The sequence below is a fragment of the Rissa tridactyla genome, chromosome 23 (genome assembly GCF_028500815.1).
Source record: "Rissa tridactyla isolate bRisTri1 chromosome 23, bRisTri1.patW.cur.20221130, whole genome shotgun sequence".
Classification (NCBI taxonomy): Eukaryota; Metazoa; Chordata; class Aves; order Charadriiformes; family Laridae; genus Rissa; species Rissa tridactyla.
The window spans coordinates 1,956,529-1,972,226 of NC_071488.1; the positions used below are offsets into that span (position 1 = coordinate 1,956,529).

Sequence of the window (15,698 nt, forward strand, 5' to 3'; positions counted from 1 at the left end):
CCGTGGGGCAGGCTGGGACCTCGGGGTACACCCATCCCAGCGCGTCCCGTCGTCCTGCGAGGTACCACCGGGCTCCATCCCGCACCAAGTGCCAGGCACGGAATCCGTGGGTTTTTTTTTTACACCATTTTAGGGGCAGGAGGGCGAGCGTGACCTTGCCCGTCCCTGGAGCTGCCCCTGCTCCCGGGGGAAGCGGTTGCTTTGCCGGCAGACTTTTCCAAGGAAGCAGCTCAGATAATTTTCCATTGTAACGAAAGAGGGAAGCTGAAGAGGTGCACAAACAGCGGTTTCTCTTCTCCCCGCCTCCCCCCCCCGTCCCCGACACCAAAGCCTGATCCAGCCTCTGACACATTCCTCCAGCAAACTTTTCCAAAAGGCTTCCCTACAAATTTATTTTCCTTTCCCTTAGCAGCAGCGCGCGAGGTCGGGCCTGCCGTACCGACTGAGTTATGTCGGGGTTATAAAACAGCTCAGACCGGGGCGGGGGGGGGGGGCAGGTTGGAAGGATTTTCCAGCCCTGGTGTCCCCGTCAGGCCACTTCCAGCATTCCCAGGCCGGGTGTTCCCGCAGGGAAGCCGAGAGGTGCTGGCAGAGGGTGGCCAAGCCATATCCAGGGGCTGCCCCCCGCCCCCCCCCTCTTCTCTCAGCCAGAAATCCGGCTTTAAATAATCCACCTGGAAGATCCTCGCCTGTTCCCGGAGTCGGAGGTGGGAAAGGAGGGGGATGGAAAAGTGCAGTGGGACGCGGGTGCTTCCCCCCGCTCCCCGGTGCAGGACGGGGGGGCTGATGGGCGCCGGGCAGGGCTCGGCCGCCAAGGGTTTGTGAAAACTTTTCTTCATCGCTTCAGCCCAAAGCGGCCTGTTTCGTAACCGCTTGCAGGGCAGAGGTTGAAAGAAAAAAAAAAAAAATATATATATATCACTTGTGATGTTCCCCCCCCCGCCACGTTGCGGTGTCACTGGTGTCACCGGCTGCCACGAGCCGGGGGCTCCCTCTAGTGAAGCCGGGGCCGGAGGATGAGGCCGTGGGGTGAAAATCCATGGGGCAGGGATGAGTTTGGGGCGCAAACCGGCTGCGGCCACGCTTCCCAGTGCTGCTCCGCGGTGCCTTCCCTCCCGAGGCGCCGATGCTCCCTGCGGGGTCGTATCCAGAGCCCCCCCGCCCTTTCCCGATGCTCCAGCATCTTCCCGGCCGCCCTTCGCCGCGGTACGGGGAGGTCCTTGCCTTGCTTCAGCCCCGCCATCCCGCAGCCATCGGGGCAGCCCCAGCTCGGCTGCGGTGGGGGGGGGTCAGCCCATGCCGGAGGCGTTTTCGCCCCAATTCCCCAGGGATGAGCTGGGTGTTTTCCAGCCGGGAAGGTGGAGGCGGGTGCCCAACGAGCAAGAGGGGGTGCCGGAGATGCTCAGGCCACGGGCATCATCACGCTGGCATAAACCGTCGTGGGCTCCTTGTCGGGGCTCTGCAGCAAAAAGTGGGGGGGCAAAGGGGTCGGCGAGGTGCCCGAGTTGGAGGGGGGGGTCCATGTGTTGCCCCATGGCGATGCCCATCCGGGATGATGCCCTTGGAAGGGGGGGGGCAGCCAGTCTTACCTGTGAGAGGGATGGGTGGCCCTGCTGGCTGGGGGGGTCTGTCGGGGGGCTGCGCGGGGGCCGGGGGGCTGCGCGGGGGGACGGGGCCGTGTCCGGGGGCAAGCCGGTGGCTGCAGCGTAGATGGTGGTGCAGGAGGGGTGCTCGGCGGCGGGGGCCACTTTCTGCTTCTGCGTGGGGAGGGGAGGATGGGCAGCTGCCGGCAGCTCGCCACCCTCCATCACACAGGGACCCCCCCCATCTCCACCCTCTGCCCCCGTTTGTGCTGAGCAGGACGCGGGGCGGGGGCGGGGGGAAAACCACAGGGTCTGTCCCCAAAGCCACCCTGGGATGCCGGGGAAGCTGCAGCGATTCCCGAATGCCCAGCGGTCAGGCCGACTCCTGGAACGGCAGGGATGAGCGAAGCCGGGGAGCCCACGGCCACCCCAGTCCCCCCCCCCCAGCCCCAATTTCCCCCTCTCCCTCGCCAGCCGCGGAGCTGGGTTGACACCCACTGGCCGAAACCCATCACGGAGGGTGCTGCAGACCAGCCAGGAGGCACCCAGGTGCCACCCAGGGCTTTGGGGGGGGGCTGCTGCGCTGCCGTCTGAGACCCCCACCCAAGAAACCCTGGCAGGGTCGTGCCCATGGTCCCCTCCAGCTGCAGCGCTCGGGGTCCAGGAGCATCCATAGAACCATGGAATGGTTCGGGTGGGAAGGGACCCTGAAGACCATCGCGTCCCCCCCCTGCCCTGGGCAGGGACACCTCCCACCAGCCCACGTTGCTCCAAGCCCCGTCCAAGCTGGCCTTGAACCCCTCCAGGGACGGGGCAGCCACAGCTTCTCTGGGCAGCAGCGTTTCCACCATTAAAGGAGGGTTTGTCCCCCCCTGGGGGGTGCTGGTCATGGCTCACCTCCACCCGCTGCACTTGGGAGTAGATGGTGTGCACCACGTTTTCCTCAGTCAGCGGCGGGTGCTGCTGCTCCCGGACGGCTGCAGGGGGACAAGAAAAGTCACCTGTGAGGGGACCAGGGCGGTACGCCGGCGCTTTCCAGGCCGCATCCTGCCTGGGAGAGACAATGCTCGCTCTAATTTGGGCTGGGATCGCTCGGTTCCCCGTGACGCAATGCAATATGACCTCAGGAGCCCGTCATCATCATCGGGGTAAAGCGTTGGAGATCACGTGCAGGTACATTTCTTTCTCTCTCCCTTTTTTTTTTTCTTTTTTTTTTTTTTTTTAAGCTGGTTTCCTTCAAGAAAACACATTTTGCTTCAAGAAAGAAAAGCCACATTTTTAAGCTGGTTTTCTTCAAGAAAACACATTTTGCTTCAAGAAAAACACATTTTGCTCCTTCCCAAGGAGCAAAACCCCTAAGACGAGGTTGCTCACGGGGAAGAGCCCCTCTGCCCATTCCTCTGGGGCTGGCTGGGGGCACCTTCTGTCTCCCCCGCAACATTTACCCCACCCGTGGACCACCCAACGCCCTCCCCTTGGGGCACTCACCAACGGCCATGGGCAAATGGGCAGCCATGAAGCCTCCGGTGAGCATCACCACGGCGGCGACGGGGACCACCACCATCAGCACGAGATGCTCCGTCCTCAGCCCGGCGCCGTCTGGGAAGGGGGGGGGTCAGAGAGGGGAGGGTGTCAGCCACCAGCCCTGGGGCCCCGAGTCACCCAGAGCTGAGCCCAACGGGCTGCTAAAACCTTTCTCCATCTCATCACCTAACTTGGGGCTGATAATGTCGGCAGAACAGGAAATAAAGGGCAGGAAACGCCTCTCTCGAGCAGAGCTCTCTTCTGCCGCAGCCTGAGAAAAACCTGCTGGGGGCCAGATGGGGGCCAGATAAAAACCTCAAAAGTTCTCTGGTGGCTTTCTGGAGGCCTGCAGGGAGGTTGTTCGATGCCTTGGCATCGCAGGTGGGTGAGAAAGGGACCCTGGGACGCAGCTCTGCGGCTCCAGCCGGGCTCCCACCGCAGTGGCCCCGCTCCTGGACCACTAACGGTGCCACTACGCGGGGGTGTCGCAGGGTGCAAGGAGCTCTGGGGGCAAGGGGGTGAGAAACAAGCTCAAACTCCTCCCCCCGGAGCATCTCATTTCAGCATCTCCCTTTCTTAAGCAAGAGTCCTGACCTTTTTTTTCCCCCGTGGGGATATTTTCTCAGCAGGGCTCACGGCGAGAGCCCCAGCAGAGGTGTGACTTCTCCTCCGGGTCCCCGGGGAGAGGGGCGGCCACCACACCACCCAGCCCCGGCGAAAGTCCCCCACGTCACGAGGGCGTGCTAGAAAACCCCGGCGAGAGAGAGCGTGACTTTGGCCCCCAAGAGCCTGCGGAGGGGAAGTTGTCACTGAGGTTTTCCTCCTCCCCAAACCAGACGTCGTATAAATGATGCACGTTTAAAACGAGCCCAGGGCGCTGGAGCGCAGTGGCCAGGGAAGCAGGTGGGACTGATGGCTCCATGGCCGGAGTTGACTGGAAGGACTGGGCGACCCTCAGGAGGTGACACAGCAGCCGCTTTCCTTGCCCAACGCTCCTTTGAGGCTGCCTAAAGCAGCGCAAAAACGTCTCCTGCAAAGCACGAGTGGGGACTGAGAGGCTGGAAAGAGCCGGGTGGGCAACTGGGAACTTACCCCCTTGCTCGTAGCTGCACGTGGAGGAGTTGAAGGTGACGACCCGGCGGCTGACGGGGTTGCTGGCCGTGCAGGCGCAGGCGATGCTGGCGTTCTGCAGGGGGTAGGAGAGGTGCAGGAGGCTGCCATTGTGGGAGCAGAGTCCCAGGGTGCTGGTGTCCCAGCTGCCCCAGCTGTAGGAGACGTTGTCCCCTCGCTCCGCCGTGCAGTTGAGGGTGATGGTGCAGCTGCCGTTGGCTGAGGCCCGGCCGAGGACCTGGATGCTGGCATGGGACACCGGTTCTGGAGAGAGGGGACAAAGGTTTGCGTCTGAGGAGGATGCAAACGTCGCCTTGGCCCCTGCCTGGGAAATCCTGCTGGTTCTCCTAAATCCCTGGGAGATGGGGAAGGACCGGTCTGGCCCAGCCCCACTGCGAATGCATTGGAGAGGGACGTGGTATGCAGGAACCCAAAAGCTCCTGGGGGTACCCAGATGGGGCTGCAAGAAGGTCCTGGACTCACTACTTCACCTTGACATCAGGGTGGGTATCTCCCACCCTCCTCGACCACCACCCACCTCCCATCCCAGTCCTCCCAGAGCGGCGGGTCTCACCGTACACCTCCAGCTGGATCTGCCAGACTTTCTCCTCCGGCCCCTTGCTGGCGATGTACTCGTGGAGCTGCCTGTCCTCCCGGCTGGTGTTCAGGATCTCCAGGGAGAAGTCCACCATGTGGAAGCGAGCTCGTCCCGGCATGTAGTTGGTGTAGTTGCCGTCCAGGTACTTGAGCAGGACCAGCTTCCTCTGCGGGTCCTCCGTGTCCCGCTTCCAGACGGCTTCCCCGAAGCGCTGGGTGAGGTTACGGAGATCCGGAGGGATCCGCAATCTCGTCGCCTTCCCCAGAGTGCCCAGCACCGTCTCCCTGGCCCCGCGGCACATCCCTGGGAGGAGAGCGGAGAGAAGGGCTGAGACACGGAGGGGGGCTCCAAGAGACCATCATCCCCCCCCATCCTGGCTCTGCCCGAGAAGGGCAGATGCCCGCAGAGCTGCGGTAGCCAGATGCAGCGTTGGACCCACCCCGGTAATCTGCAGACTGGGGACGGCTGGGGTTGGGTGAGATAAAGGGGTGGAAAATTGAAGAGATTATCTAACCGCGCGCTCGAGCGCCGGGTTATCCACCACATCCTGCGCCAGCCATTGCTGGCAGGTGGGAACAAGAGTCACCGCTGCACGTCGGGGCTGCTTGGTGCCAGCTCTGCCCCACGCCCACCCCACAGCACCGTCTCCAGAACCAAAGGAGCGACCCCCAGCCCCACATCCTTAACCCCGGAGGACGCAGGTTGAGGGCTCAGGAGCCGGAGGGGAAGCGTTGTCTTCCTCTGCTCTTCTTCCCCACTCCTGCCTTCCTGGAGCAAGGCCGGGAAGTCTTTGCATCAGCCTCAGCATCCTCCCGCATCGGGTACCACCATGGGCAATGGCCAAATCCTGATTTAAGGCTCCCGGGCTTTCCGTTGGCACGATGAAACCAGCCAGCGCAGCGAAACATCACCCCATGGAGCGAAGCTGCCTCCGGCAGGGCTCACGGTCCCAGTCCGGTGGAGATGCTGGTCCTGGGAGAAGGGTCTTGGCAGTGGTGGGACCAGCCCGGAGAAGTCCTGGTGACCCCAGGGCATTCCAGAGGGAAGCGATGCTTGGTGGGCCTTGGCCAACGCCTGCAGTTGGGTGCACCCACCTCCCTCAAGCTCCTCAGCTCCAGAAACCTTTGGTGGGACTTTTCTTGTAGAAACTGCAGGAAGCGCAGCCTCCTGGAGGCGTAAACCCCAGGTTGTCCTTCTCCTTGTCGAGGTGGTCCCAGGTGGGTTTCTTGGTGGCCCCATGGAAAAGTGCTCGTAAGCAGAGGGGTGCGAGCATCTCCCACGCACCCCAAAGCATCTCGACCACCGGGATTTCCTGGAGAGCATGCGGGAGGATCTTCTCCCCCCCCCAGATCTTTTCCCGTCTTTGGCTACAAGGCAGTGATTCACATTTGCCCGCAGCCCTGGGGCAAACAAGTTTGTTTTTGTAGGAAATAGCGCGGTGCCAGCTCATCGCTGCTGCCAGGCGGCGGCAGCGTGGAAGGAACCCCACCGTCTCACCCCCATGTTTCCTACCAACTTCTTTCCGTCGGGGCAAGGCTTTACCCCAGAGGGGAAAAAGAAAACAGGGGGAAGACCACAGAAGACCAGGGCAGGGGAGGCCCAGATGAGCCCAGTTCCACTTCTCCTTCCTATGGTTCCAGTAAAAACCACCCAGCAAACGCTCTCCCCGCTGCCATCCCAAGCCGTGCCGTGGCTTATTTTTGGCCCCCCCTGCCCCGTCTCCGTGGCACAAAGGACAACGGTTTCTGGGCTGTCCCTGAGGGCTTGGTCTCGCCAGCATCGAAGCAGCCAGGCGGGCACGGCCGTCATCCCGCAGAAACCCCGCCGCCTGCCTGCCTGCGCCGCCGCATCCCGTGGCTTTTGCTGATGCATTTACTGTAAAAGCCCAGCGCGCAGGCGGATGCCATATTTTCTCAGCAACGTGCGTTTATTTTTTATGGGTTTTTTTGACTTGCCGCGGTCAGGCTCCTCATGAATTACCAGCTGGAAAAGCCCTTTTGACATCACCTTAGAAAAAACCCCTCCGCCCCGGGCGAGGAGCATCCCTCCTTTGCGGGGAAGACGACTCGGCCGGAGCAAGGCTGCAGGAGGAGGGATGGAACGCGGTCTGAAACCAGCCGAAACCCACTTTGGAGGGGCTGGAGGAAGGCGAGCGACCCCCACTGGCCCAGCTCTAGGTCTGGAGAGGCCCCAAACATCAGGTATGGGGCCGGGGGGACTTCCGGTGTCTGGGCAGAAACCACCGGGGGGGGATTTTAAAGGTATCCTAGTCAGAGTGAGCCAGCAGAGCCAAGGAGAAACCCCAGCTCGGCCAAGGTCCCCAGTTTCCTGGCCGAGCCCTTCGGTTTACAGCGGGTAATTACCCAGATGCGGTGGCAGAGGGCTCCTGGGGCTCCGTGGTGTCCCCAGGGAAGGGGTACAGATCTCAGGCCGGCACCGAGAGGAGGTTCGGGATTAGTCACAGCCACCTTTGCCCTGCTCGGGGGCACTTCAGCGTGGGCTCCGGGCCACCAAACCCCATCTTACAACAGCCACCCGTAACGGCCGATGGGCTGGGAGGAGAGGACCCAGGAGCCCTGGGGGTCCGTCACTCCCTGGTCTGGACGTGTCCAGGAGACCGCCATCCCCAGGACACCACCGTCCCCAGGACACCATCCAGGGCTCTTCGGGCACCCAGAAACCAGGCTTTGCCCCACTGCCGGTCCCTTTCCACTCGCCTTAGGTGCGTTTTATTACTTGGGAACCGTCTCCCATTCCACCGGCACCTCTTGATCCCAGCACGGCAGACCAGGACCTTCATCCCAAGCACCCCAATTCGCATCTGCTACGGAATTATTTCCTGGGTGCCGTTAATACCCCATTAAAACAGAGGGTAGAGCGCTTCACTGCTGCAGCTACACCTTGTCCATCACCATCTTTGCTCATCCATCGTCTTTTACTCCCTCCTCCCTCAGCCCCACTCGCAGGAGCGTATCGGGGATGCGCCACGCATCCAGCTTGGAGTCGCGAGCCGTTTATCTTCTACAGGAATATTTACGCTCCATATGTGCCCGGCACACAGCTCGCGATTTCTAAAACTCTTAATATCTACCCCTGCAAAAAAAAAAAAAACCCAAACAAGCCGAAGCGAGTATTTGGCGGGGAGGGAAAGGTACGTACCCCAAACGCAGGCGAGAGAGATCAGCAGCCGGAGACGCTCGCTGCAGCCCATCCCTCGCTTCACGGAGCCTGCGTTGCAGTGGAGTTAATATCTGCTGCCGGGCTCATTATAAGAACAGGTGTACTCAAATCAGAGGCGCTGCCCTGGGCCATATGTTTCCTGTTTTTGGCTGAGTAACTCTTTTTTTTTTTTTTTCTTTCTTTCCTTTTTTTTTTTTTCTTGAGTGGAAATTATTCAAAGCACCGAGCCGTGCTGCTGAACGCTTCGCCGGAGACAGCCCAAAGAGACCTGCAGAAGGAAGCAGAGCATCAATTTAGAGTTTGTACCAGAACTGCATCATCCCCCCCGCCACGGGTCCTTAACCCGACCCCAAAAGAAGAGGAAACGAGAAGAAAATCATTTGGCTTCCAGTAAGAGCTTCCCGGGGCTGTACAGAGCCTTCCTGGCCCTGCCATCCCCGAGGGGACAGAGGTGGGTGACTGTCCCCTGGCGTGGCAGCATCTCAACCGCTGCTGCTCCATCCGTGGGATGCGCAGGGAGGAGGATGGGGGGGGTCGTTAAAAACCCGCCGAGGAAAAGCCCAACCCTCGTCCTGGGGCTGAGCGCTCAGCAAAGGGGCCTGGATTTGAATTTGCTCCCGTTAAACGCCATCCCCACAGCGTGCTCGGGGACAGGGATGGTGTCCCCCCCCTCTCCATCGGGTGTCCCCCCCGGGTGGGGATGGAGCGGGGACCGCAGCCTCCCACGCGCAGCGGGGATAACACCGCTCGCTTGTTCCGCTGCTGGAAAAGGGGTGAGAGAAGCTCCCTCGTTTGTGCGTGTTCAGCGTAATGAATTATTCACCTCCTCCCATGCTCGGCCCGCGCAGCTTGAAAAATGGGAGAAGTGGGTTGTGGGGGTTTTTTTTTTCCCCTCTTGCTTTCTTCACGCATCCGTGGCTTTTTTTCCGGTTTTCGGAGGACAGCAGAGGCGACAGCGCGAAGCGGGAATTCTGCCGCTGTTTTAAACCAAACAAACACGAGCGCCAAAAGGGAATAAAGGGAGAACTTGCATCCCACCGCTCTCCGGTGGAGCCCAGATCTTAGACCTCCATGAGTTTTGTCGACAGTAAGTTATTTCTGATGATAAAAAGCCTAAAACCGCACTGAACCGCCCCGGCAGCCTGGTAGGCTGCTCCTTCCTTCTCGGAAAACGTCTGACTGAGAAAAAAAAAAAAAAACGAACCACCAAGCAAGCCATTGCCCGTTAATCAGCAGTTCTTGGAAGGGAAGAGATCGGCAGAGGCGTAAAGAAGAGAGGATGAGTGAGAGCGGGACGGGGGGACCTGTAGGAGACGGACCGTAAATTCCCTGCCGCTGGGCAGGAGGCCGGCCAAGCCTGCGATGGAACGCCTCAAACGCTGGCAAGGAAATCAATAACGCAGGCCCGGCCTTCAAAGAGCTGATAAGACTCACTCTTCTGGCGCCTGAAAGTGTGGGAGAGCTGTCTTGGGGAGACAGGAGAGCTCTGCCACTCGCGTGGTGAGCTCGCTAGTTCTCAGTTCTCGAGGCCATTGTGGCCCATGAGCGACCTGTGCTTCGTTATCTGCGAAATGCATACGAAAGCGCACGCCCTGATGGAGATTGTAGAGATCATGCTAGACGTGTATGGCTGTGGCACGCGTCTCGCCACCCAAATCGTGCTCCACGTCACCTGGGAGAAGGGAGACACCGGAGCCAAGGCTGTCCTCGGCAAGGGGGGGTGGACCATGCTAATTCAGCAAACAGAAAAGGGGAAAATAAGTGCCCCTGGAGGGGGAACAAAGAAGAAACAAAAGAAGATCATGCCTGGGGACTGGAAGATTCTTCCCAAGAAAGAAGACCGCACCTGGGAAGATTTTTCCAAGGAAGAAGAAGATCGCGCCTGGGAAGATTCCCTGAAAAAGACACTGGAACCAGGACCGGTGATCTCTTTATCTCTGTCTTTTCCTTTCTCCATCCCTCAGTTTCTCTTTTCTCTTAGAATTGTTAATTAACGGTTAGAGTCGTTAAGTAACGACCTTAGGTACCTCTTGCCATAAGTTGTCGCATACCTGTTTTTAATTAACACAACGCGTACCTCACCGCTCGCCTCAGTTTGTTATATACCTGACCAATTATCGTGGACTCGTTAAGACCTATATTAACCATTTTGGGAAGCTCATAAATGTTTCGATACGGACCTGGAGATTTATCTCACCTTAGCGCTGTTGGGAATTTATGAATCTGAAGTCACTCCACCTCTTTCCTGAGAGTGGGACGCGAAAGGACCCGGCTCCTTTTCTTGGTGCACACACACACACCCTCCTGGGAGCTTCGGCTTGGCTGGAACACGGTGGCGGTTCCTGCTGGAGGCTCCAGGACCGAGGTCTTGGGCAGATGATGGAGGGTTGAAGCCGTCACCTTGGGGCGTTTTGCAGAGTGGCAAGTTGCCCCGGCACAAATTCCACCCAAAAGCCAGTAGTGAGGAAGGAAGGTCTCCAATGGAAGGGCTCCACCAACTCAGCCCATCCCACCCATAAACCAGAGGTGAGGAAGGAAGGTCTCCAATGGGAGGGCTCCACCAACTCAGCCCATCCCACCCATAAACCAGAGGTGAGGAAGGAAGGTCTCCAGTGGATGGGCTCCACCAGCTCAGCTCATCCCACCCCACCCAAAAGCCAATGGTGAGGAAGGTCTCCAGTGGATGGGCTCCACCAGCTCAGCCCCCCATCACGGCAGCAGGATGGTCCCCAGCCCTCCCCTTGCCACAGATGTGCCGGCATGGAGAAGACCACTGACCACAAACTGGCCCAGGAAAGCCACAAAACCCCCAGTATGACCTGTGGGACACTCCGGCAGCAGCGTGACCCAGGGTTGGGCTGGCACCGGCCAGGAGGGATGGGAAAAATGATTTAACAAGCAAAACCATCAAGAAAAAAAAAAAATCCTTCCAGGAAGGACCCGGAGGCACAGAAAACACAGAGGCAGTCACAGAAAAACCACCTTTAACCGAAAATAATGATCCTAAACGCCTCTACTTCCCCCATCAGCTCAGGCTGAAGTCTCCCTGATGGACAGGTGACGGAGGCATGGCCCCGGGCTTCGTATTTATCCATGGCAGGAGGTTTTATGATGATGGTGGTGCTCAGTGTTTGTCCTGGGTTTTGTCAGAAGCGGAGGAGCCCCAAACCTCCACGCGGGAATGGACCGAGACCCAAGCAAATATTTTCAATCTCTGCAAAAATATCCATCGGTGCTAAAACCATCAGCCACCCAGCAGGAATTACCCCGAGCCGCTCATTAGCCCCCGAGGCCGGAACGACTCCTGCTCGTTACTGATCTCGAAATGAGCTGGCCAGGTCCCTGTTGACCCTCTGACGAATCCGGCCTTGGTGGTCTTTGCTTAAAGATGGCTCTGGAAAGTGATGCTTTTTGGGTTTTAGAAAGGGTAGAGCCCGGTTCTCCCCTTTCTCAGGGTGGTTTGCTGGAGCTGGCAGCGTCCTAGGGCTGCGGTGGCCCTGACACTTGTCCCCGTCCCTCCCTGCAGGCTGAGGGACCATTTCCATCCCACGCAAGACACATCCACCCACCCCAATGGCCCGTGTCCCGCCACCCGGAGCTGGCTCCTCCTGTGGGGGCCAACTGTGGAAGGGCTCTTGTCCCCAGCGAGGGTGTTGGGGGGGGACGCGTGGCTTCCTCCATCACCCCACCGGTCCCCCAGCACCCGCTGCGGCCGACCCCAGCCCAGAGGAGAATGCAGAACAGGCACCTAAAACCGTGGGGTTTGAGGTTAAAATTAATTTAATGTAAACATCGACAATTCTGAAGGAAGAGACCGTTCTTGCCCTGCAAAACTCCCCCCTGCAGAGAAAGCCAAAGGTGCCGTGCTAGCTCTGACCTGCAGGCTGGGCAGCACCCAGTTGCACCCGTGCTGGTGTAACTGGTTTCAGGCTAAACACGTCGTGCAATGTCCCGCACTGCTCATCAGAGCCATAGAGGGCATCACCGCCAGCAGGCGATGGCCAAGGACCCCCCAGACCCACGGGGAGCCCCAGGAAAGGCTCAGACTGGGTCTCCCCACAGACCCAAGGGCCGGGGAGGGGAGGATTTCCAAGTAGTTAATGATTAATTTAGAAATTTAAAGTGCTGGGCTTCTCAAAACACCATTGCAACAAACTTCATGCCCGTTTTGCCCAGATCTGGAGAACATGACCTCTGATTAAAGCCAAGCAGAAAAGGTGAGGAGGGAAACTGAGGCACGGAGCCACTCTGAAGGCAGGGGCCAGGGACTGGGCTGGTGGGAAGCAGGTGGCGGTGGACAAGACAGTGGGTGCTGGTGTGAAGGACACTGGTTGTGACGGGTCCCTTGAGCAACCACACCTTTCTTCATCCAGCCAGTTTGGGGGCCTCATCCAGGCACTGGTCCTGCAGTGGGGGGTGATGAGACGAGGAGACATGTCAACCGCAGAGCGTCCTCAAGCCAGAACGAGGAGGAGGAGGAGGAGGAGGACGTGTCCCAGTGCCACCAGCACACTGGTGGCGGTGCGGGATGCAGCAGCCGAGGACTCACCTGGGGGCAGAGGAGACTCAGGGCGTGGGGAGGGCTGTGGGCTGCCCTGGCAGGGGCCCCCCTCCCCAGGTGGGCTCCTGCCACCCACCAGCCCACAGTGCGACCCACCGCTCCTGACCCATGGGCCACCTCCAGCCTTGCAGGGACCCGCTGTCCTCAGGGCCACCACCACTGCTCTGGGCACCCTCCAAAGCCAAGGCCACCCTCGCAGCCCACCCCACCTGAGCTTTGCCATCTCCTGTGAGCACCGTGGCGGTGGGGGGTGATACCTATCCAGGAGCAGGGGTGCTTGTAGGTCAGCGAGGCGTAGTTGGAGGAGACGGGGTTGCTGACTTTGCAGATGTAGGTTTCTGTTGAGGGGTTGAAGGAGATGAGCTGCTCAGAGCCACCCGAACCATTCAGCAGGAGCTTGCTGGGGGGGATCCACTCGTAGGTCACCCCTTCAAGCCCCACCGAGCACTCCAGGGCGACTTTGCACAGTGCCGGCTCATCCCTGATCACTTTGGCCTTCACAGTGGGCTTCGGGACCGGATCTGCAAGAGGCAGGGGGGTGTCAGAGCCTCCCCGTCCCCACCGCGGGGCGCTGGGACCACCCTTCCCATCCTCCCGGCTCACCGTAAACCTTCAGGAGGATGCTTTCAATGTGCTCCTTGCCATTCTTGTCCTCCAGGTAGACCTGGTACACGCTGCTGTCACTTTTCTGCAGGTGGCTGATCTTGAGGGTGTAGTTGAGGAAGAGCTTGAGGCGTCCCTTGTAGGTGGTGCTGGGGTACTGGACCTCCTGCCCGTTCTCATAGCTGGCGATTTTCAGAGTGTTGTTGCGCCGCCAGTGGATTTGGGGGTATCCGTCTTGCAGGCTGGGGCTGAGATACGCCACCCCATGAACAACCCCCACCACCTCCAACGGACCATGGCGTGCGCAGGCTGGAGAGAAAGCGGAGACCGGTGCTGCTTGGCCAGGCGGACACAACCCACCCCTCCCCGGGGCTCGTCCCCACTTTGGGACCTCGATTCCTCCCAGATATGTGGAAAATTGGGGGGAGAGTTGAGGGGTTCAGCCTGGAGAAGAGAAGGCTCCGCGGAGACATTGGAGCCCCTTCCAGGCCCTCAAGGGGCTCCAGGAAAGCTGGGGAGGGACTCTGGAGCAGGGAGGGGAGCCACGGGACGAGGGGGAAGGGTTTTCCACTGGAAGAGGGGAGATTGAGATGAGATATTGGGAAGAAATTCTTGGCTGTGAGGGGGGTGAGCCCCTGGCGCAGGTTGCCCAGAGAAGCTGTGGCTGCCCCATCCCTGGAGGGGTTCAAGGCCAGGTTGGACGGGGCTTGGAGCAACCTGGGCTGGCGGGAGGTGTCCCTGCCCAGGGCAGGGAGGGGGGGAACGGAGTGATCTTCAAGATCCCTCCCAACCCAAACCATTCTCTGATAATGCAAATAACCCATTTCCTCATTAATTCCCAATGCCTTTGACCTCTCTCGCCCCTGGAGGCGTGTAGCAGGGACAAACCCCGTAGCTGGTGGCAGGATTTCCGCCTCCCCACCCCGAGCACCCCCCGCCCACATCCCCCAGTGAAGTCTTTTTTTTTTCCCCTTTGCTTTCATTTTTGGGGTCCTCCATCCCCTCCAGGCTCACCCAGACCAGCCCCTCGCCCCCGGTCTGGTGATGGTGATGGCGGGGGCTCCCGCGGGAAGGGAGCCGGTGGGTCACACCTCAGGCACAGCAGCAGGATGGGGTAGGTTTACCCACAGGCACCTCCCCAAGGTTCCCCCACCATCCCCAACGCCATCTCCCCTCAACCCAGCACCCTCACCCCAGGGGAACCCACCACCGTACCTTGCGTGATGAAGAGGAAGAAGACGACGACCGTTGTAAGCCTCGCCGCCATCTTGTCTCCACCTCCACACCCAAACCCAGGGGTGGAAGTCCCCCTCGCCAGGCAGCTGCTCACCAAGGACCCCCCCCAAGCCTGCAGCCCCCTGCCGCCGTGCCTAAACCCGGGGGGGACTCTGCAGGAAAGGGACTGGCGGGGCGGCCGCGAGGTCTCTCAGCAGGAACAGGAAGCTTCATGAACCCACCGTTTCCCCTTTCCTTTCCGGGCTCCACCGAAAAATGTCACCAGACCAACGTCACCCCTATGGTTGGCCACCAAAAGAGGCGGCAGCCCGAGCCTCCCTGGGAACACCACATCCCATGGGCCACTGACCCCACCATCAGAGTCACCCCAACATCCTGAAACGCAGATCCCAGGGGTTACGTCTCCCCTTTACAGCTGCTGGAACCAACCCACGGGGGACCCATTTCTCCCCCTGCAAACCCATGTCTGTGTCCTCGACAAGGTCTGGCCCCAAGATGTGCTGTCGCAGGCTGGTGGGGGTCAGAAGGGACCTCTGGAGATCATCTCGTCCCACCCTCCCTGCCAGAGCAGGGTCACCCAGCGCAGGTCACACAGGGTCACATCCAGGCGGGTTTGGAATCTCTCCCGAGGAGGAGACTCCACCACCTCTCTGGGCAGCCTGTGCCAGGGCTCTGCCACCCTCGTGTTCAGATGGAATTTCCCGTGTTCCAGTTTGTGCCCGTTGCCCCTTGTCCTGTCCACAGGCACCACTGAGAAGAGCCTGGCCCTGTCCTCCTGCCACCCCACCTTTAGCTCTCGATGAGCATTGATGAGATCCCCTCTCGGTCTTCTCCAGGCTGAACAGCCCCAGGGCTCTCGGCCTTTTTCCAGCAGAGAGATGCTCCACTCCCCTGAACATCTCCATAGCCCCATCCATCGAGCAGCTCCAGCTCGAGCAGACACCACCAGCACCAGCTTTTGGGGTGTCCCCGTGTCTCCACTTTGCGGTGGGAAGGAGACGGTAGGGACACCTCGCTGATGGAAGAGCACGTGCTGCAGCCCCATCGTGCTGCCCTCAGACCGGGGCAGATGCTTCAAATGACAGATTTTAATTATGGCCCGGATTCCTTCCTGAAAGACGACATTTCAGGAGCTTTGTTCGGGATGCCGGGGGTGGGGGAGAGCGAGGACCCCTGGGGCCGAGCCTGGCCGCGAACAAAGGGCGACAAAGGGCGACGGCGGCACCCGCTGAGCCCTGACCCAGTTTAATTGCAGCCCTGAGCCGTCCCCGTCCATCGGGGGCGGTGGGAGATCGGATGTCAG

General features: G+C 60.0%; 2 protein-coding genes across 2 annotated transcripts; both read right to left on the reverse strand.

Annotated features, from left to right (window-relative positions):
* Positions 1-381: 381 nt before the first annotated feature.
* LOC128901076 (signaling lymphocytic activation molecule-like) lies at positions 382-9,309 on the reverse strand. The gene is made up of 8 exons (XM_054182855.1): positions 8,819-9,309; positions 7,975-8,263; positions 4,792-5,118; positions 4,200-4,481; positions 3,072-3,182; positions 2,481-2,560; positions 1,590-1,757; positions 382-1,459 (listed from the first exon to the last, which is right to left on the reverse strand). The coding sequence occupies exons 2-8, from the start codon at positions 8,024-8,026 to the stop codon at positions 1,403-1,405; spliced, it is 1,077 nt and encodes a 358-aa protein (XP_054038830.1). The 5' UTR covers positions 8,027-8,263; positions 8,819-9,309; the 3' UTR covers positions 382-1,402.
* A 2,448-nt stretch (positions 9,310-11,757) lies between these two features.
* LOC128901077 (CD48 antigen-like) lies at positions 11,758-15,091 on the reverse strand. The gene is given in 4 exon segments (XM_054182856.1): positions 11,758-12,750; positions 12,752-13,077; positions 13,160-13,468; positions 14,375-15,091. Coding segments are annotated over 4 exon segments (876 nt in total). The 5' UTR covers positions 14,427-15,091; the 3' UTR covers positions 11,758-12,561.
* Between the last annotated feature and the right edge of the window lie 607 nt (positions 15,092-15,698).

Bases quoted from the DNA above. Each gene is read 5' to 3' on its own strand.
- LOC128901076 (XM_054182855.1), bottom strand. From the start codon at position 8,026: ATGGGCTGCAGCGAGCGTCTCCGGCTGCTGATCTCTCTCGCCTGCGTT. The intron at 3,183-4,199 runs GTAAGTTCCCAG...CCCCCTTCCCAG, and splicing joins GTGCAGCTACGAGCAAGGGG to ACGGCGCCGGGCTGAGGACG. The intron at 1,460-1,589 runs GTAAGACTGGCT...TTTTTGCTGCAG, and splicing joins GCCACCCATCCCTCTCACAG to AGCCCCGACAAGGAGCCCAC.